Below are 26,311 nucleotides of genomic sequence, written 5' to 3' on the forward strand. Positions count from 1 at the left end.
GGACACCTGCACTCTGAACTCACAATTTCTTTTTCTTCCTTGTCTTGAAAGTGGTATGTGCAGTACTTTGCTGAAAATCCTGGCCGGTCACACTGTCAGTCGCCAGAAACATTTGCCAGAGAATGTGCTTTCGATTTACATCTGTTCAATTTTCCAGGCTTTAGTAATGGCGGGGAATACCAATTCCCTTTTTTTTGGATTGATTGATATTTTATTTCTATCGTGCTCGTACAAGTGTTTCAGAGCGCGACATATGAAATTTGAAGTACTGGGTTTTAGCAAGGAACTCAACTCCCACAAATTGACCGAAACTGGAAATCTTACCGAAAGTAGAACCGCTGAAAAGTAAAGCTGCTGAACATATTAGACTTCCAGCTGGCACTTTGCCCAGCATCGGTTCAGCGGACCATGCATATTTACTATGGAGGTGGACACAGATGGCTTTGATTTTCAGGTTAGTGCCTTGTAATACAAGAGATACATTCACCAATGGCTCCCCGCATATGTTCCCCCTTAATGTATGAACACATTTCAGCATCTGTACAATCTTTAGCAGGCAGCTGTCCAATATAATTTATTTTTGCTCCATCAATAGCCAATCGTCCGACATGAATGTGGTTTGCGAGTCGGCTGTGGTGGACAAATCGCCAAAACTAGGCAAACTGCAGACGAGATCTTTAGAAAGTTCCTCAGTCAATTGCATTGAAGCTTCAGTCTCTGTTATTTCAAGTTGTGATATTTGCACATGAATTGGAGAAACAGATAAAATGGAATGTTTCTTGGGTGGAACATTTTTGGCGGGAGTAGATTGTGTCAAGGGGTCTGCGAGGTATTGCAATGCATCTTCATTGCATTCAGTCTGATCTTGTCGGGTTGTCACATGGTAGCAATGGTCCATGGACACTTTGCAGGGTTCGGCGATCACATTCCATTCAGTTTCCGGCAATTGGGCATAAGCATCACAAGTCTGCCTATTGACTAGTCCACGCTGCGCCTCAAATATTAGTTGCTCCATTTTGAAATCTGTTTGGCAAGCAACATCTTTGGTTTCATTTGTTGTCTGTGTCTTTATACTTCTCGTCCTTCTGGGCCTCTAAGAGATGTGTTGAAAAACATGCTCAATGTATAGCGTACAAACAGCACATAACACTTTAAAAACAAAAACATATGAATATATTGCAAGTCTAAAAACATCTACAAAACAAACTTGTTTGTTTGTTACCCTTGTTTTCTTGATTTTCTTTGAAAGCTTGGGATTCTCTTCTGGTCCACGTGCCTCCTCTTCTAATTCAAAAGCTACATTCCTTGAATCAAATATTCATTAAAAAAAAAAAGTCTTTCATACTGGAAATTAAAATCTTTCTTCGCACAGTGCACTTACACACCTAGCCCTGAATACAGTGTACGTTATTTAGTCATAATATACATTTCAGATTTCACCTGATAACCTTCCGAGATATCACATGTACTTGATCAAAGATCACCGTGAAAAACATACTCGGTGTAATGTTGCCCTCAAACATTTATCAAAATGTATTCTGCATTAGGGAGGAAATGTAACGTTAGAACCGAAATCAGAAAAGTTTGAAACAGTGCACGGTCACATTGATTTCACTCTCTAATATTATCCTTTGTAGTATTTACTTTCATTCTTGGAAGGGAACTGTAAGTACGCATACCTCATACTCTGGACCGGTTGCAATGGAGGAAGAGATTGTAATCGAATTCCAGCATCCCCCTGTAACACAGTACTTGTTTTAGTACAAATGAAAACAGCAAAATGTAACTGAGACAAACAGATGCAGACAATGGTACGTATAGAGAGAAACCCATACATGCCACTTGGTGTTACTAACAGATAGCACACAAACATTTTCATTTTATTTCAAATTGCAAGCATAACACATTCTCGTAAAGGACAAGTACAATAAAATTACTTGATAGGCGAGTGAACTTGATGTTGAAAGTGAACTTGATGTTGAATACGGAAAAGAAATTGATGCAGAATCTTGCTCCTTCATTTTCCGTGCATTGTCAAAGTGGTACAAGGGAAAATTAAAGTTGTATTAGATAGGAGGTCAGATCCAACGTTCGAGAATATCAATTTGTGCATGTCGGTAGGACTCATCATTGGGACACTGGACGTGTCAGTGGTTTCGTCACTTGTGAGGATTTGTGCTTCCATCACTGTGCTCTATGAAGAAAGGTACAGGTCAAGCAACCGATTACGAAAACATTATGCGACTTTTAAAGGGCACTATGGCATTGTTTTATAATGGTCATAATTACTTGATTTATTAGAGGCTCAAGAAAGCGGGGACCGATGTAGTATAGAGAAATCGAGTGTAGTAAAAATTCAATACAATCTGGTAGCTATGGAAACTTTAGTAAAACACTTTTGAAGTAAATATACACCGAAAACTGAAATCCGTTCATGAAGTTACCATTTCAGTACACTAACAGAATTTTTATCGAGACATCATAGATAGTACTTATTTATGCAGCCCATCGTCCTATATAACAAACACAGCTAATTCATCATGCAGGACTCACCGGAAGCAGCGTGTGCATGCATTTGGAAGCAATTTACAAAAGACAAAACAAGTCGATTTTTTTTGTGTACTTGAATTGTTCGTACATATTGTCAGTAAAGTGGCGGCTGCAGATGCGGAATCGTTTGGCCCTCACGTCCTTCAAGATATCCTGGGCTCTACTTTCAATCTTGTCCACCAGAAAACCACAACATTTAACCCATTTTCTTATTAAATCAATATCCTTAGGGAATGTATAAAGGACCATGCCCAGACTTTTTACATGGCTCATAGAAGGGCAACTGAGAACCATACAAGCAGGCATTCTTGAAGTCTATAAGATCTGTATACATTTTTTTTAAAAATGTAATACTGTATGCATGTGATTGATATAATTATATTACAGTTCTCTATGCAATATTTGTTTTAGTCAAAGAAGGAAAACCTGTGTAACCTTGTTGAATGAACACAGCAAAAACTGTCTTACAGAAACGATAGTTATACCGCAAATCTTAACGTGTTACTCGTCCATTGAATGTACTTTCGGGCATCAAAAGGGAGCATACTTACAAACAAGAACAATGAAATATTCCAATCTATTACAATGAACATTGATGCAATGTGCTACTTTTCGAGATCAAAATACTTGAAACATTAGACAATGGTGAAGTCATTGAACAAAATAAACATTACAATGCTCGGTACAATAGGTGGAAATAGAAAAATTTGAGATCAGCAATCGATGAATACAGAGAGGTAAATCGGTGACCTACCACCCTTACCTGGATGAACAAACAAGCCGATTAAGCAAGCATTCGGGGAACAAAGTTGCACGATAAACAGATACCTTACAGAGCACAGGGATGTTCCCCTGTAAAATGTCAAGGTGGTTAAAAAGGATTAGAAAAGTGGGTGTGTATGTGAATGTGAATGTGTGACGTGTTTGTTCCGGGGTCTTACAGAGGGAGCCTACAGGCACTGGTTCCGGGAAGGCCATGAGAACAATGGTCACCATGCATGAGAACCCTTTTGAAGTGTACATGCTGTTTGGCACCTTGGCCCTTCACACCCACCCAGCCCCCTTGCAAGCAGGTGCCTAAATGCCATTCATACTGGAGGGGGGATGGATGGGCATGAGACGAGCGCCAAAGACCATTGCAGAAGGGAGACACACTGATGTGGATTGCCGGGGCGGGGTCTTGAAGAGGGGAGCCTGGAGACACTGGGTCTGGGGAGGCCTGGAGAACAATGGTCACCGTTGTTGGCAAGGAGATGACCCTTGCCCCACACCCTTGCGTCACTCTAGAAACATACCATATGTAATAACTAAGGGGGAGGCGTAACCAGCCCCCGCGGCATTCTGTTGCGCCACATCCTATAAAAAATAACCCATACTTTATAGCCCCAAGCTCAGCCATAAGGAACTATTTTGAACTAGTCCCAATGCCATCTTTTCTACCAGGCCCAGAAATCCACCTCTATGTAGAAATGCAGCTCTCATCCATCATCCCCAGCGCCTCGCACGGCCAGCCCACACCATCGCCTCCTCCTTGCCAGATCTGCACGAGCCCCGTTCTCACGGAAGCCAGCCATGCCTAGTTACAATCCTGTAGCATGATTTCTGAAAGAATGTGCTCTGCAAAGAGCCTCAGACAGTGAGAAGTCATAAGCCAAGTGCCCATTCATCTACACTAAACTGCCCTTGCCTTCACAACCACCACCCTGCCAGTCTAGAGCCCACCACCTCCGACCCTCCAGTTCCTTTCATGGTGATACCCATCTGACCCTCCAGCACCCCGATCACTACAGGACCCCCACCACAGCCCTGATCCTGTGTAGCAATATATTTTCTCAAAAAACAACAAACGTCTACCTATCTTAAGAGGACCTAAGCGAGCAGATCAAACCTTTGGGGTCAGCTCCTGGGTGCAGAATTTGCAGTATCAAATGGTATCCAAAAAGGTTAGAATGCCAATATATTGGCTCATGTGACCCGTTTACCCCTATTCATGCAAGATTATATGTGTGCCATTATTTCTGCATAATCAGATCCAGTTGTTTAGTTTACTTCCAAAGATGCGTGCTCCCTTGCCCTGACCTTCACGCTGCAGAGATGAGCCCAGCTGACCCACGTGTGCAAATAAAGCAACAGAGAGACGGCGGCCAATTATCTTGTTTCCCATATAGCATCAACTGTTCTGTAGGCCCCTCATCAATGCTAGAATGTGCACCCTATCCATGATCTCATCAGTGATGCTGGTACATTGATACTGGAGTAGGGATGGATGGGCATGAGGCGAGCGCAAAAGGCCTGGAACACTGCTGAAGGGAGACACTTATGTGGATTGCCAGGGCAGGGTGTTGCAGAGGGGAGTCTGGAGACACTGGCTCTGCGGAGGCCATGAAACAATGGTCACCGTGCAGAAGACCCTTTTGAAGTGTACATGGTGTTTGGCACCTTGAGCATTCCCACCCACCAAGTACTGGAGTGGGTGTTATAATGGAGGGGGGATGGATTATTGCAGACAAGATGAGGGCAAAAGGGCACCAACTATTCTTTCATGTTCCTCATAAACGAGTGAGCATGTTCTTGATTCACTGGAAAATTGAAACAACTATTCGTATATGCACATTTGTATTTTATTTAGTTTGGTGATGTTGATTGCACACACAAACTACACATTGTATACTTGAGGTTGCAGCACAGTGTGCGAAAATCCCCTGTACTGTCCACTGTCACTAGGGAATTTGGAGCGAATGGCTCCAACGACACAGGCAGGTATTACTCGAACGCGGAATCCAAGCCTCCCATAAAGCCACCATGTAAATTAACTGTAGGCCACCAGCCTCTACCAGCTGTGGAAGAGAAACATACATACTGTAATTGAATTAACCATATAAGTGTTACTTGAAAATGTATCCTGAATTCTATGGCATAGTTGCCCTAACAAATGTTACTTCATTGATAAATGAACTTGGGCTTTGGAGTATAGACACATTACAAAAGTGAAAACCCATTCAATCCATAACCGTTTGGGCCATAGAGAAATATTGTTTCTTAGTTGAAAGTGAAACACACGCAAACGATGAACACTCTGGTTTGCAATAAGCAATAGAAATATAGCCAATTGGAAGACTAAATTGATTCGTCAGTTATCGATCAAAGTCACGACAATGTAGGAGAGAAACACGAAATATTATTTGCCTCAGTGGTCAAAATGACATCACACCTAGAGTAAACTTACTTGTTACTTGGATTGCGATGGCGAACTGTGGCGCAAAGTTCATGCATAAGCACCATCATAATCCTCAACACAGACCTTGTAAGGCAGGCGGCCATGAAGTCATGAAGCTCGGTATTGCATAGCAGAGATGTGTCTTCTTCTGATATGTAGGCCAAACATCCAGAGTTTTCTTTGCAGCAGCAGTTCTCCACCTCGGTTGGCATGACCTTGCAGCGATTGCAGATACACCAGGTGGAAATGTCTTCCATGCGAGTAGGCTCAGGCTCATGAGCTGTCGATTCATTTTACCAACTATCATTCGATTCCCCATTGTTTCTGCATCTTTCTCTATCAATTACTTCCTCCGCGGAATTCTACGGCTCGTACTGGTACGGCTATATTGCTGCCATTACCCAACAAATGTTTAAATCAAACGCAAGTAACAATTTAAATCAATAGTAATGCCAGTGTAAGTATCGGTTCGCATGAGCTTTGTGCTAAGAAAATAGCTGAACAGAGCAGAAGCGAGTCACAGGCAATCAACAAAAAAAAAACAACAAAAAAAAGGACAGTGAAACGATTGAAAAAGCAACTCTGAAGTTGTCCGAGGAGAAGGGGTCCGTTTATACTTATTGAGGAAAGAGGCGTCCAGCCATTTCCATGGAGACACGTCAATAGCTTGCGCACAGAGAACCTTGACAGGAGACGTGCGTTGGCTTTGTGAAAATGGGCGTAACTGTCTAGTGATGTCAGCTTCAGGGGCAGGTGATATGCTTTACTGCCATGAGGGCACTCGAACCTAGGGCGATGGATCAACAGATAAGATTACCACAAGATGGCCACGCCCAACCCCTTGTTTTCGCATGTGTAAAAGTGAGGAAAACTAAGATAAGATGCGTAGGAACGTTTTTTACGATCAATCACAGTATGCTGAAAAACACATGCCCGAACGATCGGAGCAATAACATTTTTGAGTGCACTATCCCTTTAACCCCTTAAGTGCCAAGGAATCTCGTCTTTGGCATTCACTCCCTGTTGCCAAGGACAAGATAGCTCGTCCTTTTAGGCACGGATTTGTACGATCCCTGCAAAGCAGGGATCGCACAAATCTGTAATCAAACCCCCGGACTATGTGAGGGGGAGGTCCCTCTTCATGGCCCGGGGGTTGGATTACCTTCAGTTTCATGTTGTCGTGAGTAATGCACTCCGACATGAAACAAAGTAAATTCACTGCGGCAGCCATTTTTAGCTGCCACAGTGAAGAGAGATGGTAAAAGCCCATCTACCTCTCCCTCGATCTCCGGCTGTCTTGCAAGCCGGAGATCAAGGGAGGTGTCGTTGGAAAGGGGAGACTCCCCTTTCCAATGACACCTTTTTTGAATGCATTGCTGGTCGCAGATCGGGCGCAGAGTACCCGATCCGCAGCCAGCAATGCCACTAGACCACCAAGATCGGCTTGTGATGTGGGGAGGGGGGCTCCTTACTAGGTAAGAGGCCCCCTCCCACCTGAGCCCCCAAAGCATGCGGCTGTAGGTGTGGGCCATTTGCCCCCCAGGGAAGGGCCCAAACCCCTAAAAAATAAATAAAAATAAATTAGATAGATAGATAGATAGATAGATAGATAGATAGATAGATAGATAGATAGATAGATAGATATAATGCAATTGGGGTGGGGGCCACTTGACCACCAGGCAATTTTGTCAAAAGAAAGGGGGGTGGCCTCTCCCCCCCGCCCTAAGTGGATCGGGGGGGCACATAATGTAGCCCTCTCTGGGGGAAGATATCTGGGACTAGGAAGGGGCATCTGGCCCCAGGGAGTGCTACATGAGATGCCCCCTATCTGCCCCCAGCGAGGGCTGCATAAAATGCCTCCCTCCATTTGGGGTAAGGGGGGGGGGGGGGAGAGGGCCACCCCTCTTAACATTGCATAATTCCCTGGTGGTTTAGGGTGCTCCTCAGCCCCCCCCCTAAAAGGCATCCGACCATTTTCAAATTTTCTTTTTGTTTACCCAACTTTGTGCCCATCGGCCCCCAGGATGCCCAAAACCTACTGTCCCAACCACCGGGGGGGCCTGTCCCACATTTTGTGGTGGTCCTCTCCCCCTACCCCAAATGGAGGGGGGCGCCTCATGCAGCCCTTCCTAGGAGCCCCAGGGAGGGCTACATGAGATGCCCCCCTCTCCAAATGTCTTATTATGCACTGTAATGGGGAGGATGGTTACTATGGTGGGAGGGACTGTGGCTGTAGTGTCAGTGGTATGGGTGGGAATGGATAGTGGGGAGGTCATGTCGGCAATGATGTGTGTGCCGTAAATAGAGGTAGTTGGCTGCTTTGTAGGAAAATAAATGTAGTGCATATAAGTATCACCAGTTTTCCAAATATGTTTGCGCTACTAATGCAGATGGTCAATTCTTCTGAGCATGCAATGCGCACTTGGTATGGAGCTCTTTCCTTTTATTGGAACGGTCACCATTTGTGTCGTCGAAGTCTAGCAGTGGTCCCAGTGAGCCCCGCCAGGGTCCCCTTCCTTTCGCAGGAGGGAAAGCTGCAACGCAGGCCTTCCAGAGGGCCCCGACAGTCGGGGGGATGATGAAGCTGGACTTGGGCGCCCGTCTCCCATGTGGGTCTTTCTTTCCCCAAGTTCAACAGTCGTTGCAGGGAGCCCCGGCAGGGTCCCCATCCCTTCCTGAAGGGGAAAGCTGTAGTGCTGGCCAGCCAGAGATCTAGGATGGTCAGGGTTGATGCATGTGACCTTGGCTGCCTCTCTGCCTTGTTGTTCGACTGCCCCCAAGTTCACCAGTGGTCCTGGAGCTCTCACAATGGAACTGTCCAAAAATGTATCCATTTGTGATGATTGGCGCACATTCTGTGAGGGTGCCAATATTCTGAGAGCATATAATGCATACTTGCTATGGAGGTCATTTCCTCTGTCAGAATAGACACTGTGCCAAAGTCTCACGGTGCAGTACGTGCAAGTCACCTTACCACCGTGCAGTACAATGGGTGGGCGACAGAAACCTTAACTGATTACAAATGGGCCAGCACAACTGTGCCATTGGCACAAAGTAACAGTGTGTCCTTCACCTCTTTCCCAAAAAAGTATGTGGCAATTACGTAGTGATCTACTGTTCGCTCACATGTGAAATGCATGAGGGATTGGGGAAAGTGTGTGTTTGGGTTTGTTGCAAGACACGTGTGTTAAGCAGTAGTTTTGCTAATTGATCAACTGTATGGCTGGTCATAATCATGGGGGTTTTCCTGTTTCCATTTCTTAGTGAGGAGGAGGGTTGTGTGGATTATCGGCCACTCTTCCATCCAGAGGGCTGCAGGACATTTCAGAGGGCCAACCACATTTGGGTCTCAAAGGGATGCTCTCTCAGTGCACTGGTTTGGTGTTGGTGGGATGCGCCTTCAGCAGCTCAGAGGAGCCATCAGCGATGCCCAGGCAAAAGAAGATGCCCCCCCCCCAAACCTTATAGTGGTGCACCTGGGAGGAAATGATTTGGTGTCTATGGGACGGAAAGGGGTACGGGAGCGGTTGATGGTGGAACTGGAATGGATATCACAGAGCTTTCCAAACACTGTGGTGGCCTGGTCCCAGATGATTCCCAGGAGGGATTGGAGAACTCCAGGGAAGGAAAGGGCCATCAACGCCTCGGTGAGGAAACTGAATGGGGAGCTGGCAAGAATGACAAAGGGCAATGATCGGATTCGGACAATTCACCATGGGTTCATCAAAGGTGAACTGATGTTTCACCGATGGGGGGGGTGCACCTTTCAAAAAGAGGCATGGACATGTTCATTGACGATATTATGATGTTTGCCCAAACGCTATGTTGCGGGTGGGGGGGGGCAGTAACTGATGGACTTACTGCAGTGTGTGTCATGGTAATAAAATTGCAAGTACAAATTTTGACAGTGAGAATCTGACTTACTAGCAATTAAATAGTGTTCATGGCATGTCAATGTATTCACTATGTCTGTGCTACTTATTTGTTTGCAAACCATCACCACTGTCAGCAGCCTAATTCCACTCATTGGCCCTTGCAGTAGTTTCGTCCTTGTGACCTCCCCCCCCCCCCTTCCAACACAGAACCCTATTTGAATGAGCAGGGGGTTTTGTCAAAAGTATGCCAGCAATTGTCTGGAAGGGCCTGCCATGTACTTTCTTTATCTTCACCGACTGTCTTGATCACCTCTGCCTTTTCAACGCACCCAATCATTAGTATGTTACATGGTTGCTTCTCTGCTCCATTTCCCATCCACCAGCACCCTATGCAGGTAGGGAGGGTGCAACTCACGTTGGCGGTCTCTGAATTGGTACTGTGGGTTCAATCCTCGTCCCCACAATTGTATTTGTGTAAGGTATAGCGGAAGAGGACATCTTACTTAGATTTTTTTTTGTCTTTGTTGTGGGTGCAGGTGTGTTGTAGCCGTCTACCCACTTGTAAGAAAGCAGTAAACTGGTCCTTAGCGTTTCACGTGAGTGTTTGCAAAATAGTACTTCATTTTTTGTAGTGCGCCGAGAGTACATCATATTGCAGAGGGCTGCTACAGTTTGTGAGCAGAGTCTTGACATTTTAGCTTACTTGTGTGGTGCAGGCCTGTGGTATTGAATACCACTTACTCTACTAGGTTCCATACTTTGAGAAGCAAACATACGTATTGTTTCAGTCTTTATCTGTTCTTTGGGCAGTGAAGGGTTCCATAGCGACAATAGTGATGGCTTCTTGTCAATTAATGTCTGGTGCAGAGGCTTTTGCTGTGTTGATGGAGTGGAGCTCAGAGCAAGGCACAGAGCCGGATGTGCAATCTGAAACAAATACTGCTTCTAAGGGTGAGCAGGAAGATGAACGGGGAAGTTACTTTTCGAAGGATGCTAGTTCCTTCTCCTCCTCCTCCTCCTCATCATCATCTGATGATGATGTAGAGGATGAAAAAGGACATGCATGTTTTCCCACACGCAGGGGACCTGTAAGGGTGAAGGCACATGCAGGACGTGCAAGGAGTGGGCCAGTTCCTGACATTGCTGCTGAGTCGCAGTGGGTGCCTCCAGCAATGGCTGTTGTGCTTCCTGTTACTGGTATATCAGGGTGCACAGTGAATACAGGTGTGTTTCAGCCTATTGACTTTAACCTTTTTGTTGATGATGGGTTCATTGCAGATGTGGTTCAGCAAACCAATTTGTACGCTGCACAGTTCTGGAGGTCACAGGGTCCCACTCTCAAACCCCATTCCAGAGCACATTCCCGGGTTCCAACAACCGATGTTGAGATGAGAAAATTTTGGGGTCTCATTTTGCTCATGGGAATATCGCTGAAGCCGTCTATCTCAATGTACTGGTCTACTGAAGCAGTATTTGCAGCCCCTTTTTTCCAGCAACAATGAGTAGAAATCTCTTTCAAGCACTGCAACGTATTTAGCATTTTAATGACAACTCGGCAGCATTACCCAGAACTGACCCAAATTTTGATAGGCGCTTCAAACTTCAGCCATTTCTGAAGCACTTCACTCAGCGATTTGCAGAGGTGTATGTTCCAAGCCAGAACATATCCATTGAGGAATCATTGGTGTTGTTCAAAGGTCGGCTAGTGTTCAGGCAATTCATTCCTAGAAAGAAAGCATGATACAAGATCAAGTTGTACATGTTGTGTGAAAGTACCACTGGGTATGCCTACATCATGAGAGTCTACACTGGGAACGACTCTACCCTAAACCCTCTACCTGTCCAGCCCATTTAGGGACAAGTGAGAAGATTGTTTGGGATCTTCTCACACCATTGCTCCACAAGGGTCACCATTTGTACGTGGACAATTTCTACACAGGAATTCCACTGTTCAAGGAATTGTACACTGTGGGCACACTGGCATGCAGTACAATCCGCAGTAACCGCAAAGACTTCCCCAGACAACATGTGTGTAAGACGTTGGACAAGGGAGCATGTATGGCATTGCGGCAGATGAACTGTTGGCAGTAAAATTCTGTGACAAAAGGGATGTGTACATGCTAAGTACTATTCATGATGAAAGTACTTTAGCAGTCACTCCGCGCTGCCAGACTCAGCAAGTGTGGAAGCCCAACTGCATTCTGGACTACAACAAGTACATGGGTGGAGTAGATAAAGCAGACCAAGTGCTTGAGCCATACCATGCTGAACACAAGTCGCGCATGTGGTATAAAAAGTTGGCCACACGCATTATGCATGTAGCAACGTACAATGCTTATGTGGTGTACCGGGCAGCTACTCCACAAAACAAACTCTCCTTTCTGAACTTTGAAAAATAAGTTGTTCAATCTCTGACTATGGTCCATGTACAAATTCCCTTGTTTCCAGAGGTAGAAGATGTGGCCAGATTGCAAGATCGACACTTTGCTGATTATGTTCCTGCCACAGCCATGAAGACACAACCTTACAGAAAATGTAAGGTGCGTACAAAACAAGGAAGGATACTCGGGTGTAGCTCAAATTCAAGTTCCTCTGTCTTGTTTTCAAATTCCTCTATGATCTTGCCCCCCCCCCCACCTCTCCTCCCTTATCACTTTCTATACTCCTTCTCGCTCTCTCCACCACTCTGCTAATCTCTTCCTATTCTCTCCTCCACCTCCTCCCTGTGCCCCCTCCCGCTTCCGATCTTTCAACTCCTTGCTCCCTTCCATTGGAACCTCCTCCCCCTTCACATCTGCTCTTCCCCTTCCTTCCCTTCCTTTCGCTCTTCTCTCAAATCTGATCTTTTCCACTCACCTCCCTAACACCCTTCGTTTCCTCTCGCTCTTCCCCCTCCCCCTCTTTCCTCACCTCCTACCACTACTCTCCCTATCCCGCCCTACCTCCCTTCCCCACTCCCTCCTCCCTTCTAGTCCTGCTCTTCCTCTCACACTCATTCATTCCCTCTTGCTCCTGATCTTACCCCCACTAACATCTCCCGTTCCCTCTCTCTCTCTCTCTCCCTCTCTCTCTCTCCTCTGCCCCTCCATGCTCCCTCCTCACCTCTGCATTATTGTAAATTGTTCTTTACACTGTTTTCAAGTTATGATTCAATTTCTATGTTATGCTTGATGTATTTTGCGTGTTCTCATGTAAAGCACTTTGGATTAAAGGGCTATATAAATTCAATAAAATACAAATACTGCCCCCAATGCCCTTCCAAACCAGCCCTCTGCCTACAGCCTTGCTTCCTTTTGTATCATACAATGTAAAAGTATTGGGAGACCTACTGATTTGCGGAAATTCCCATCATTCCTTGAAAGGGACCCTTAGGCTCTGAATTTGTGAACGTCTTACAAAGTAATAGCACTCCTGCTCCCTGCACTGGAGGTGTACCTTCAATAAAAATGCAACAGCATTTCAACTCACTTCACTTGATTTAGCGTGCCTTCACGAGCATTGCTAATCCTGCTCCCTCCACTTGAGGCCTGCCTTGGAAAGGCACACCCCAGCCATACCTTTCCCTCGAGTCCTGCCTTTGAAATAAACGTCAGTCCATCTCCCTCATCTCAAGGCATGACTTGCAAAGGAACACGATTCAGGCTCATTCCATTTGAGGCGTGCCTGCAAAAGAAAATTAATTACGGATCCCTCCACTCGATGCGTGCCATGCACAAGAAAGGAACTCCATTGTGGTTAATTGTCCTTTGGCGTGCTTTGGAAAGCAATGCGAGCCCTACTCCCTCCACTTGAGGCCTGCCTTGGAAAGGGACACCACTCCGGTACATTTCACATCGGGCTTGCCTCAGAAGTAAACATCAGTCTAGCTCCCTCTGCGCGAGGTGTGACTTGCAAAGGAGCGCAATTCAGGTTCCTTCCACTTCAGGTGCATCTTGGAAAGGAATGCCACTCCAGCTCCCTCCACTTGAGGCGCGCCTTGGAGAAGAAGGGAACACCACTCTGGGTCACTCCCCTTTGGGGCGTCTTGGCAAGGTATGCTAGTGCAACTCGCTCCACTTTTGGCCTGCTTTAGAAAGAAACGTCAGTGAAGCTCCCTCCGCTTCAGGCATACATTGGAAAGAGACGCAATTGCGGCCCCTTCAACCCAAGGCTTGCCATGCAAAGAAACGCAGGTCCCACTCCATCTACTCGATGGGTGCGTTGGAGAAGACAGGAACACCACTGAGGTTCCCTCCACTCAAGGGGTGTCTTTTGAAAATAGCACACGCCATTCTGGCTCCCTCTCTTGAGGTCTAAGTGTCATGAAAGTGGTACTTGGACACCATCTGTATGGCGGCGGTGTCTTGAGTACCTCATAACACCCTGTATTCTTTATTGTTTTACCTCAACTAATGTTATGTCCGGTGTAACTGAAATGTCTTCTGTAGGAATGACTTGGATACAATCGGTGTGTGAGTGAGGTTCAGCTATGTAGAACATGCAGAGGTAATTTCTGTGAATGCACTTTCCCAGCACTGAAGAAATGATTAGCATGTTAGAAGGTATATGTTTGGTGTGGGTAGGGTTGCACATATGAATGTTTCAACATACTTGCTATGCGCATACTCGAAGTTGGTGTGAAAGACAGCGCCTGTAGGCCAGGTAGCCAAGTGAGCCAATGTGCACTTGCTATCAGTGTGCAGATACGATTGCAGACACGTGACATTTGAATGCAGACACAGTTGATATATGTAATTGATGGAAAATGCTGTGCAAGATATTGCTAGAGACACGGGTGCGTTGTAAGCAGATGTCCACATGCTATAAAACTGCAGCTACGCTTGCTCTGGTGCAAGTGATTTGTTAGAGGTGCGACTGCTGACACGATGCCTACTGACTGCAGACACGAAAGGTGTATGAATGGCCAGTGATACGGTGGGTGCACTGTCGTGGCATCACAGCTCACAATGACGTTCCTCCATTGTGACCTGTGTGTAGGAGTAGTGTAAGCAAAGGTGCATGTGAATGGGCTTACTGACAGCACTTTACTCTTTACTGAGAGCACTAAAGAGCACTTCCTGTACGCATTATTTACCCATTCTCACATCGGTACGACACCCACGCATACGAGGTCTGCCTCTCATTGGGACACCTGTGGGAACATGGGAAGGTACGCCATGTGTTGTTGGCGGCATGTTTCGGTGGGTTGCCAGAGTGGAAATGTCTGACAACTGTGTTTCTTTTCAACAAATTTCAGAGACATTTCCCTCTGCCCACCCACCGAAAGACGCCACCAACAGATGTACTACCTTCCTGCGTTCCCTCGGGTGTTCCGACGAAAAACAGTACCTCCCATGTATGGGTGCACCTACCGGGCGCAAAGGGAAAAGGCTAACCCACTGGTAACCCCAAGCCTTTCGGCAGAGCATATTTTGCTCATGTGGACAACCTACAGATTTGGGCCTAGGTATGGAAGCCACTGAGGAAAACAGGGAACCCCATGCATTTCCGAAAAGAAGACACCCGTGGGAATTCACAGAGGTCTGACATGCGCAAATCAGCCCAGAATGTATTACCCACAATCCCCGGCAAAGTCCAAAATTTGGCTAAAATAACACCATTTTCATACATTTCACTCTGGCCACTCAACGCAACACGCAGCAAAAACCACATGGCTACCTTCCTGCGTTCCCACAGGTGTCCCGACGAAAACAGTACCTCACATGTGTGGGTGCACCTACCTGGGCGCAAAGGGAAAAGGCTAAACCACTGGTAACCCCCAAAGGGTTTGGGGAGACAACCTACAGATGTTGGCCTAGGGTGTGGGAGCCATCAAAGGTAATGGGGAACCCCATGCATTTCCGAAAAGAGGACACCCCTGGGAATCCAGAGGTCTGACTTGCGCCAATCGGACCAGAATTTATTACCCAGAACCACTGGCAAAATCTGTAATGTGGCAAAAAAGACACAATTTTCGCACATTCCACTCTGCTCACCCACCAAAACACGCCGCCAGAACCACATGGTCTACCTTCCTGCGTTCCCACAGGTGTCCCAACGAAAACGGTACCTCACATGTGTGGGTGCACCTACCTGGCCGCAAAGGGAGAAGACGAAAACACGGGTAACCTGAAGCCTTTTGGCACAGCAGATTTTCAGGAATTATGCTCATGCTGACAACCTACAGATTTGAGCCTAGGGTGTCGAAGCCACCAAGGAAAACGGGGAACCTCCTTCATTTCCTAAAAGAGGACACCGGTGGGAATTCAGAGGCCTGACTTGCGCCATCGTTACAAGGGATTGAATGGCGACATACCGAAATCACCAAAAAAGGCCTTGGCACGGGGGGAAACCCATGGCACTTAAGGGGTTAAGTACTGGCTACTTTAGAGGTTCAGGATTCAAACATTCACAACGAAATAATGTTTTTTCTAGAGCCCACTCATCTGGCTCAATCACTGCCAAGCCACACGCACCCACCCGAAAATGTATTTTCCAACTCACACTGTAAAAGGAGCTCAGTTGGCCAGTTTTCACCTTTTCTTCATAAGGAAGATAACATCTTAAACCTACTGACAGGTTTTGGTCTGCAGTACAGGCCTTAGTTTTATCACACATTGAAGGAGCTAGCACGATTCTGGCCTGAGTGGCTAAATGTACTTCCTCCAAGATAGTGCTGGTAGCTGGTATCCATGATGAAAGAAACGCAATCATATCTCACCTGTCCTTGTTGAATTAAACTGGCTTCCTTTGATGCAAGAATAGGTTTTAAACTGGGCTTTATAGCATACGAAGCAGTTCTACAAAAACCTTTATATTTAGTGGGAAAGGAAGAAGATGGCTGGTGGATCTCGCTCTCTGGAGGAGCAAATCAGAACTTAGTCTTCCAATGCCCAAAGTCTCAAAAGGGAAGACATCCAACAAAGGATTCTCATTGGTCGTTTCATGATTCTTGAATTCTTAGTCATTGGATATTCGGTAAGCCTCAACCTTACTGATTTTCCCCAAAAAGGAAAAACCTACATTTCATTAACTTTCTGGTGAATGGTTTGCTTTGCTAACATCTGGATGTTGATCCAATTATTCTGAACTGTGCACCGATGCCCTTGAGCAGTGTTTGCGTATTATAAAAACATATAAATAAGTAAAAATGTTAGGGAAGGGTCGTGTTTGGCTGGTAGTATTGAAGTGTTGGACACAGGCAAGCCAGTGATAACATTCCAAGTAGTATATGCCTCACATTGTGTTTCAAGACTCCCCTCAGTAAGTGTAGCCATGGTTGACGTACTACACCTGGTTGCTACCTGTTTTTACCACCCATCATCCATACATCCTGAAAAAGGGCAATAGAAGCATCGGTTTCTGCTGTAAAACATGCAGCATTACCACACCTTCTTCTCTGCTTCCCACATTTGGCTGCTGGCCTTGAGGACATCTCATTTGTTGTGGACTCTTGCCGCACACAACTTTAGACATTGACAGCCCAGAGTCTGTTCTTCAAAACCTAATAGGTGCTATGTTGTAGGATCTTTCATGTGAGCTCAACTGAAAATGCCCAAAAACAATTTCTTCCAAGCAATGTTTCCCCTTCACACAAATGCAAGTATGATAATAAATTTGACTAGAAATTAAAACGTTAGCTTCAGCTACTGCGCTTAACCAAGTCGTGTGCGTGATCACACATTCAAAAAAGTTGAATCACCTTAGCTCAATGTGTATGAATACATTTGACAAGAAAGTGCTCAAGCGTGTCAGCGATCATGTTCAACCCGAGTCGTGTTTGAGTATCCTTTCAAACAAACTGCCCCAGCACAAATTCCTTTTCCACTCAGGCAGGTTGTGTGTTGCATCCCACACCCTTCAACTAAAGTCACTTGCCGAGTGATCGCCAAGACCTAGCAAACAATATTTTTTACAGCACGCCCCAAAGAATGTTCCCCTTCCCTCAAAAGGTGTTGATAAATAGGACAATCAATTAAAGTGTCTGTGTCAGCTATTGTGTTCAACCAACGTTGGCGCGTGCATGTGATTAAACAAGCCAAACCAGCAGAAAGTATGAAGATTATTATTTGTTGTTGCACATATCATTAAAATATGTTTTACTCCGTAAAGGAATGCCCATGTTCACCCCAACATCAATGTCTTAAAGCTTACCTAAATAAAAAAATAAACCTCTGGCTCTAAAATAAAGGGATAGAAATCACCAATCTCCCTCCCTGGAAGTTTACTGGGGACTGCTTAAGAACCGCAGGAGCAGAATATTTATATATTACAAAAATATATAAAGAGTGGGGGAGGGACAGGCAAAGCCAGAATACTCTTACCGGAAGCTCTTAAAGGTTTGCAAAGTTTGGCAAAACCCGAATGCAGTGGAAAATCTGATGATTCAGGTTTCAGTCAAACTCATTCGGCCAGATGTACTCTTCACTACCTGTACCCTACAACAGTGATCACAACTTTGTCACAGAGCAGGATTGGCTGGTAATATAGCACTGTAGCCCTTGTTATAGTCGAGCTGACATTTGGTTACCAACTGGTGAGGCATGCCGCTGTGGGCGTTATCACCTAATGATTGGGAAAATGTCAACTGCTCTCTATGCTTATTTTTTTTATGCAATCGATTAAAGGCAGGGGTTGTAGATTTACGAAGGGGATTTTTGGGGTGATCCCAATCAGACTTCAATTTTGCAGAAGTTGGTAGAACCAATTTGTTCATCACCCATGGGCATGCATGACAAACTATTTCGGAGGGGAAATTGGATTGGGACCGAATGATATGAGCTGTACGTAAAGCACAATACACCATGAACCACCAATGGGAAACATAAAACATTGGCCCATTCGGGATCTTTGATGGGAATCAATGATGCAGGTTTGAATAGAATATTTCTTTTTTAAAAACACACTGAAATGTTCCATCTAATCAAAACAAACTAAACACCTTATAGCTGTAAATCGGGTTATGCACGAAAACTCATGAAATGCAGTCTCAACTTTGCATAAACAGATGTCACGCAGGTCATCTCAGATGGCAAAACTCAGAACATATAATCAATGGAAACCTGCTTACAAACCTTATCCAGCTGCATGTTCTGTTCAATACATTTCACTTTTCATAGCCTATTTATATTGACATAAACTTGCAAGGAGTATTGCTATTGACTTTACCTTTTAGCCAGTTCATATTCTTTTGCTTCAAAGTAGAGTTTTGCAAAAAAGAATCCTTTCATAGATTTCTATAATGGAAACAGAGAACAAATTGTAATAAGATTTCACTGAACATCACAAAGTCACATTTTAAATAGAAGACCAATCCCCCACCCCAACAGTTACAAATATAGGCATGGTTTAGTGAGTCTTAAATCAAAAACGTCATGGTACACCAGCTCAAAATCAAACTATATTATGGGATCAATGTTTATTACTTCTGGTGCCTTCATGGTTTGATCATCATCTGCTGAAATAAACCCAGCTATAAATGTGCACTACTCCAAGCCAACGGTTTTCAAAATCAGCCCATTTATTTTTAACTACTTTCATATTGACCTGCTCTCCTCTATTCTTTCTTTCTTTCCTTCCTTCCTTCTTTGCCCTGTAAAAAATAATTTCTATGGGGTAGTTGGGGAAGCCACCAGTGCCAACAATAGAGTTTGAGTAGAAAATGCCTTCAAAGGCCACACTTTACACAAGCACCAATCAAACGAACATTAACAAACTCAATGGTTTGGACTTTTGTATATGCATTTGTCTGGTAGTCACAAAATGTTCCAGCTATTGCCATCATATGATCAATTAATTATCACTTTATTTTGGTATAAATCACCATGCACAACCGATATTCAGAAATGCTTACAAACAACCTAATCAGGATCAAGTAATGGCAATCAGGAGTTGGTTGAGATCGCTTTTGAAGAATGTACACTCATTTGATGTAATCACAGTAGATGAATATATAGTGCTGCTCCATATAGGTTACTGAACAATACTTTTTGCAATCTATGTTCGTTTGGTGCGTAGGAGCAAAATTAAAACTGAACACACAAGAGTAAAAAAAGTCATACAAATTTCGGTGCAAAAGCACTGAAAATTGAACACAACCAAGTTCAAAAAAGTTGGTTTCTAGTATAGACAAGAAAGAGGGCTGGGCTCAGGATGCTCAAAGGAAGTGGGAGGATTCTCTGGGTACCCCTATCCCGGAGAATGTGTGGCGCTATTGCTGTGTTCAGACTAAAAAGGCAACACTCAATAGTAGATATAAATTAATACACTATACATTTTTGCATCAGTTTTATTTTACTCCTGCTGGCTTGAACACATTTTTCCCCGAAGTTTCAGATGCATATGTGCAATGTGGGCTCTCCCCGGCAACATTTATGCATTTATCATAGTACTATCTACGCATATAATATATGACTATTGGAAACATGTATTCAACACAATAAGTGAGACTACTGGTGAGCATATGGTTCCGTCTCCGTTATTTTCTCTGTTGGGGTACACAAAGGATGCGGCTGGGCAAATCAGACGTATCCTGGGGCTCCTTTTGGTTCTTGCTAAGTGGAGGGTAGCCATGGTCTGGGGAGGAGACATCCGCCTAGGCATGAAAGTCTGATATCCTCTATTGGTCATGATAGTGAAGCGGAATACTGTGCTACTTTACGCCCTCCTGCGAGACCTAAAAATATATGGGATCTGTATGTATCCTATTATTAAAAGCACAACGCAATCGTACAGATACACAACCTCTTCAATCGAGTCTGCTGTAATTGATGTTTTTGTTTGTTTATTCTGGTAATTGTGTTGGAATGCAGTGAATGTACTGCTCTCTCTTTTGTTTGTACAAAAAAAAAAGTTTTTTTTTTTTTAAAAAAGATATAATTTCGAAATAAAGAGGATTCTTAAAACCAGGAGTACAGCGCACAAGTATTGGAACTTTTTCTTGTAAATTCATAATTATTTAGTACATAGGTTCCAAATCTTCGCTAAGCCAATCAGGTAACAGCCCAACAGAAAAAAAGATCAATATTGCACTATTTTGAATTAAAATTTCAGATCACTGAAAAGAAGCACAATCTAGCAACTGGCACAGCTATGAGATGGTCAATAATAAGGAGCCTTTTACTAGTAATCAGGACACAACATTCATTACAGACCTGCTCCTCAGCCATACTCTATAGGTATATTTGGCAAAAACAAATACTCATATTTTCACAAAGGCACATGGCTTCGCTTATTGTTCTAATACCATACATCAAAAACCTTTGTCTCAGATACAGTCTTCTGTACAGCAAGTATGATGGACAGATTAGCAGAACGTGTTCTTCCGATTTAATTTAGTATTGCAAGGTGGCCACTCGTTAGATTTACTACTATCCGATTTAGCAAGCAGCTGGGCAATCGGTAGTATGCCAAATCCAAGTTTAATTTACAAATACCTCACATCCTGGTGCGAATTTGCAGAACCAGTGGGATCTTAATGATCTTGAAGCGGACATGTTTGCTAGTATATCAGCTTTACATTTTGCAAAGGCCTCTACCCTAACTCTCTTTATGTTGCTGTCAATTGATGATGGGTTAGTCCATAAGTCCACATGACCAATACTATGTAAGAGTTCTCTTTGCATGGGCAAACCATAGTAATGAAGAGCCTCCCTCCTGACCAAGTACATATATTACAGCATCCCTGTAATTATTCAGCGGCACACCAATAAAAGAAAAGTGGTCTACGTGATGCTATTAAGTCAAAATAAGGAAACAGTTCTTAATGCAGAAGTATAGTTGACGTGCTATTAGTTAGGCCCAATATCTTCTTCAGGAAGGAGTTTTCTATGGTGCAGAGCTTGGAGGAATTAACACATCCCTAAATCACAGCAACATAGAGTGCTGCACGTCTGGCCTGGGTTTTATACACCTCAATGCATTGTCTCACTGGCCCATTCCCATGTTTTACTACAAGGTTGCTTATGGGACCACAGTACTTAGAGATTGTAGTTCTTGCCTTTTCCACCTGGCTTACTCCACCCCAGTGTAACGTCAATGGCTCCTTGGTACGCATGCCTCCTGTGAGCCACCTCGTCTTTGTACTAGCACAGTCAGTAACCCTCATGCTTTCTGTGATCTTCTTCGTCCTAGTATTTTCTGTCTTGGCTGTACCCCAGGTACTACAGAAATACAATGGTGTACTCTCGGCATAGTGTATTAAAATGGCAGGGGGGCTAAGGAATGTGAAGGGGTGACGTTCAGCGGATTGTACCCCAGGTGGTTGTCCCTATCCACAGGGGGTGCGGCAAGGGGAGTGGTTAGAGTCCCTCCCTATGAGGTCCTCCCACATTAAACGACCCCTAGAGGGACTATTGGGTAGCGGCTGCACCTCCCTAGCCTTAGGGAAAAGGGCTCCCCCTTAGAGAGAAGTGACGAAACCTAGAGAATCGTCATACTGCCTGACTCTTCCCCACCAGCACGACAATGCTCCTACCTTCTACACAGTGGATCAACGCGCCCCCCCTACCCCCCAATTGAAGCACCTTTCCCAATTGCTGGGTACCACTCCACTAGCAGTTCTCAGCCCCTCCCAGTCAGCTGTTGAGGTACCATCATGCAATTAGGATGAGAAAATAGATAGAAGTGCAGGGGAATGTCCTTGGTCACTGAAGTTGAAGGATTGTCATGAGAGGTGCTATGTTGAGTGGAGACAACTTTCAATTTCTGCACCTGCCAAATGGCAATTTCTTGATTAGGATTCAATTATAGACTTAAACTTGTTTTGCATTGAATAAATAAGTTTTTAATTTGATTTAAGTAAAGGCTTGGTTGGATGTTAATTCACATCAAAATCAAGATCTTGTATGTCCTTTGATACAAACATTTCAGTTGAATGCTTGCAAATTAAACAAACCCTCGACACGTGTTTCTCCAAATACATTAATTTGGTTCCTCAGGAGGGGGTGTCAAACATTTTGATTATCTGAATCTCTGGACAACATACAACATGTATAAAACAGAAATGCCTGTTATTGTGAATATAGTTAACTTAATTGGTTGCAAGTAAGTTCAGAAGGAATCTTGGCAAAATTATTAGTAAATTCTAAGTTGTAGTGGGGGTACATGATTGACAAATGGAAGAGGCAAACAGTTGGTAAAATCCTGTATATTCACTGATAATAAGGCTTTGTGCCATTAAGGTAAGGGTTTAGTAAGGTGTGTGATACTCACTTTTCTTTTGAATTCTTGATGAGATAGTGGTATGAGAGAATTGTGATTGCTGTATAGCAATAAATCAATTTATCTTGATTAAAGTGTTTATCTGTCAAGTGGTTTCTGTCCCTCGGGAAGTTTTGGGTGGATTTCTCCTTAACCTGTCTTTGTGAGGAAAAGGTAAGGTTGAAATGTAACAAGTTAAGAGGATTGTTTCTCAAAGTAGCACTTACTAGTGTATCCTAGCTAGGAATATTGCCTTACCTGAATTGTAACTAGTTGTTCTTTTGACTGAGAGGGAACAGATTCAAGGATTCCTCGCTGGCCTGGTAACCGCAGCTGTGTGCGAGTTAAGCACAAGATGGCCGTGTATTTATTGTCACGTGATGACGTATTGCGACGTGATAACGTCACCGTGTGTTCTGCCATTTTGGGTCAGGCTATTAAGGCTTATGGCAATGATGCGGATTCAAGTTATAACAAAATCAGTGAATGATGGGTTTTAGAGTAAGACAAAAACGTGTTACGCTCAACTGGTCTCTGCGGAGGCATTGGGGCATGGTTGCAGCCCTCCCGGGGGTGAGGTCACTCGGGTCCAACTTCACCCTCTGCGCTTATGTGGTGACTGGTGGTAATAGGTGATGCTGCTTGGGACTGCTCCTGCATGGAGAATAGGGGGCACGAGTATGCCAGCTTGTGCGCCTGATCCCCTTCCAGACCCCTTCTCCCAAACCGTGGTACCCATGGGATGCGCTGTCACTGGAAAGCTCAACTGTTGATTAGTTTCGGCGAGCACTCTGTCCTGCTGCTTCTGGCACGGGCGCTTGTATAATCCAGACCGAGTTACTTCCCTGGTCCCTTGCACGTGTAATACTGGAAAAAGCTGTAGAGCTCGAGGCGGCAGCCAGAGGGAATGAGGAACGAAGCTGCAGCAGTACAGTAGCTGGTAAGTTGTTAACTAGGGGGCACGCAAGGTTCAAATGCGGCGCGGCCCTAGGACGGATGTTCCAACCTTGTCTTTCTTCTTCTTCTTCACAGGGTCTGTGTTCGTGGATGCGGAGTGCGGTGCTGCGGCGTCAGGATCAAGATCACTGGACGTCAGGAGATGAGTCTGCAGATGAATCGATGAAGCACTGGTTTCCTGGAGGCGAGTATGCAGGAGAACACCTGGTTTGAAAAGGTAAGTAAGCTGGTCCAAGCGGCGGTGAGCGTCACGTTGCACTTGAGTGCACAGTAATGCGAAACACCAGCCTTAAGGATGGAGCAGCTTATTTAGCCGAGAAGCCACGCCCAACAATTTCAGCCTGCCTGCCACAACCGATGAGTCAGCATATGAGGACCAGGCCTAGGGAGGCACACCCAATGAGTCAGCACATGAGGATGTTCTCTGGAATAAGGGCTTTCAGCTCCTGGAAAGTTCTTGTAAAATAAAAGCACTCCTGCACTGAAATAAAGTAAAAGCACTCCTGCACTGAAATAAAGCAAAAGCACTCCTGCATTGAAATAAAGTGCTCCTGATCACATCTCTATATGAGCCTGGTGCCAAAGGCACCAGGACTGAGTCCAGCCAAGCCCTCTGTGTTTATGGGTCCCAAAGGGACATTAGTGAGTTAAGTGACCCATTGCCCCCATCACTAGATGGTGTGGTTTTGCCTGTGCCTTGACAGGTTGTTACTTAAGGACTGCTTCTATGCATGTCATTGGTATCTATTTAATGTGTGCTGTCTTAATTCTTAATGGCAAGATAAAGCGCCTTGTGTTAAAGGGGCTTTTCTTACGCAGAATATGTAGTCAGTGTGCTTTTCTTATGTGAAATATTAATACTCGAATGATGGCATACGAGTGGCCAAATTCAAATTTCAATGGCACCTCAAAAATGGAAAATACAATTAGGGAATTTCAACTGCCCCAAAAGAATCTCAGGCTCCTGAGAGTAAAGGCGTGCAGGTCCAAGTGCGGAGACCATTTGCAAGCCCGCAATCTACCTTGCACCACAAAGGCCCTGAATGGGCCCAGAGTTAAAGAGGGGGGGGTGGTTGGAGAGACGCGTCACTGTGGCAAGAGGGCCGGAAGGCTATAGGTGACCTTTAAGCAGGTGACTGGGTACAGGGTGGAAAGAGGACGATGGGATGAGGGAAGCAGCGAAAGAAGAAAGTGTTAAAAACCCATCTATTTAATACAGTGGTAAGGAGATCCACACATCTGCAAATATAATTGGCAGCAATCTTGGAGATATACCTGAAACTGTAGGTTTGAGTTAATCCTGACACAGAAAGGAAGTCCTTTAGATATGCTCTTCCACCATCTTGAGTGGCAAGACCGCTGCAGGTGTTCCGCCAATTAACCTGTCCCTTATGAAAATAAAAAGTGTTGAAGCTTAAACTTTCTCACGTGTTGTGTAGCTCCTTTGTCATTATAGCATACCCCTCCTCCATAAGTAAGTGAAAAGTATGTCAAAGTTACTTTGTATAATGTCTGTGTGGAATGGCCCTTTTAGAGTTCTTATTAGCTTGTTGCAGATGCCAGAGAGCACTTAAAAATAGCATCTATGGCTTAAATTGCTTCGGTTTGAGACCTTACATTACTTATATAAGAAGTTAGAAATGGTCATTGGTTCTTGAAACATAAGGATGTGCTGAGGACACCCAGATAAAAATAAAAACATTATTAAGTATTACATGCATGGCTAGAACAACCTCAATCTACCAATTCTTCATTCCATCAAGCTTTGGTAAGTGGGTGGATTGGAGTTTGAATTGCTATGAAGACAAACGCGTTCCTTGAGATGCTCTCATTTTATTCAGATTAAGGCCAGATTTTAATCCACAGGCTTTACTTCTTCTGTTCTTATAAATGGATGGAAACACAATTATATAACTTGATAAACAGTGTCCCATTAGTGGATTTATCATGGAGAAAGACGCATGTTAACTGAACAGGGTTCACAGTTCACGTGCCACTGGCTAATGATAAAGGACTCTTGGTGAGTAAAAAAACAAAAATGGTATGTTGTGCATATTAGTATAACTAAGGTTGCATGTGACTTTATGTATAGCTAGTAGCTTGACACTTTTACTATAGAAACAACCTTTCTTTCTAAATTATTATTACACATCCTGGCATTGAGGGCTATGCAACAGAACTTGGCTGTGGTGTTGCTGTGAGTCAGTTTGGCACTGGGAATCTGCAGCCAAGGCAAAACACTACCTCTTTAGTTACTAGTTTTAGGTTCATAAAAAACACTGTGCAGTCTGAGAAATGCAGCTTTCAGAAATATTTCAGTATGATTAACTGCTGTTATTGCATGTCCAGTCTACTTGGAGAGATGTGCATTGGCACTAAAAAGCCTAAATCAGGAGTTGGGTAGACATGTGCAACTGTTTTAAAAACAACAGCACTACACACAGAAGAAAGAGGTTTGAAGAGAATTCCACAGATGGCTGGTAGATATAATTGTCATCGGGCCACTGCCCACAAGACAGCAAGATCCAAACTG

General features: G+C 44.4%; 1 protein-coding gene across 2 annotated transcripts in view; it reads right to left on the bottom strand.

Moving 5' to 3' along the window:
* The window catches only part of LOC138526301 (E3 SUMO-protein ligase RanBP2-like), a 1,824,256-nt gene that overhangs the window by 1,772,805 nt on the left and 25,140 nt on the right, over positions 1–26,311 (bottom strand). For both annotated transcript variants that reach the window (XM_069636876.1, XM_069636877.1), the window contains exon 2: positions 18,790–18,857. In XM_069636876.1, coding sequence (XP_069492977.1) covers positions 18,790–18,857 — 68 coding nt within the window. The remainder of the gene's footprint in view (positions 1–18,789; positions 18,858–26,311) is intronic.

Source organism: Ambystoma mexicanum, chromosome 7p (assembly GCF_040938575.1).
Source record: "Ambystoma mexicanum isolate Mex_15411 chromosome 7p, UKY_AmexF1_1, whole genome shotgun sequence".
Classification (NCBI taxonomy): Eukaryota; Metazoa; Chordata; class Amphibia; order Caudata; family Ambystomatidae; genus Ambystoma; species Ambystoma mexicanum.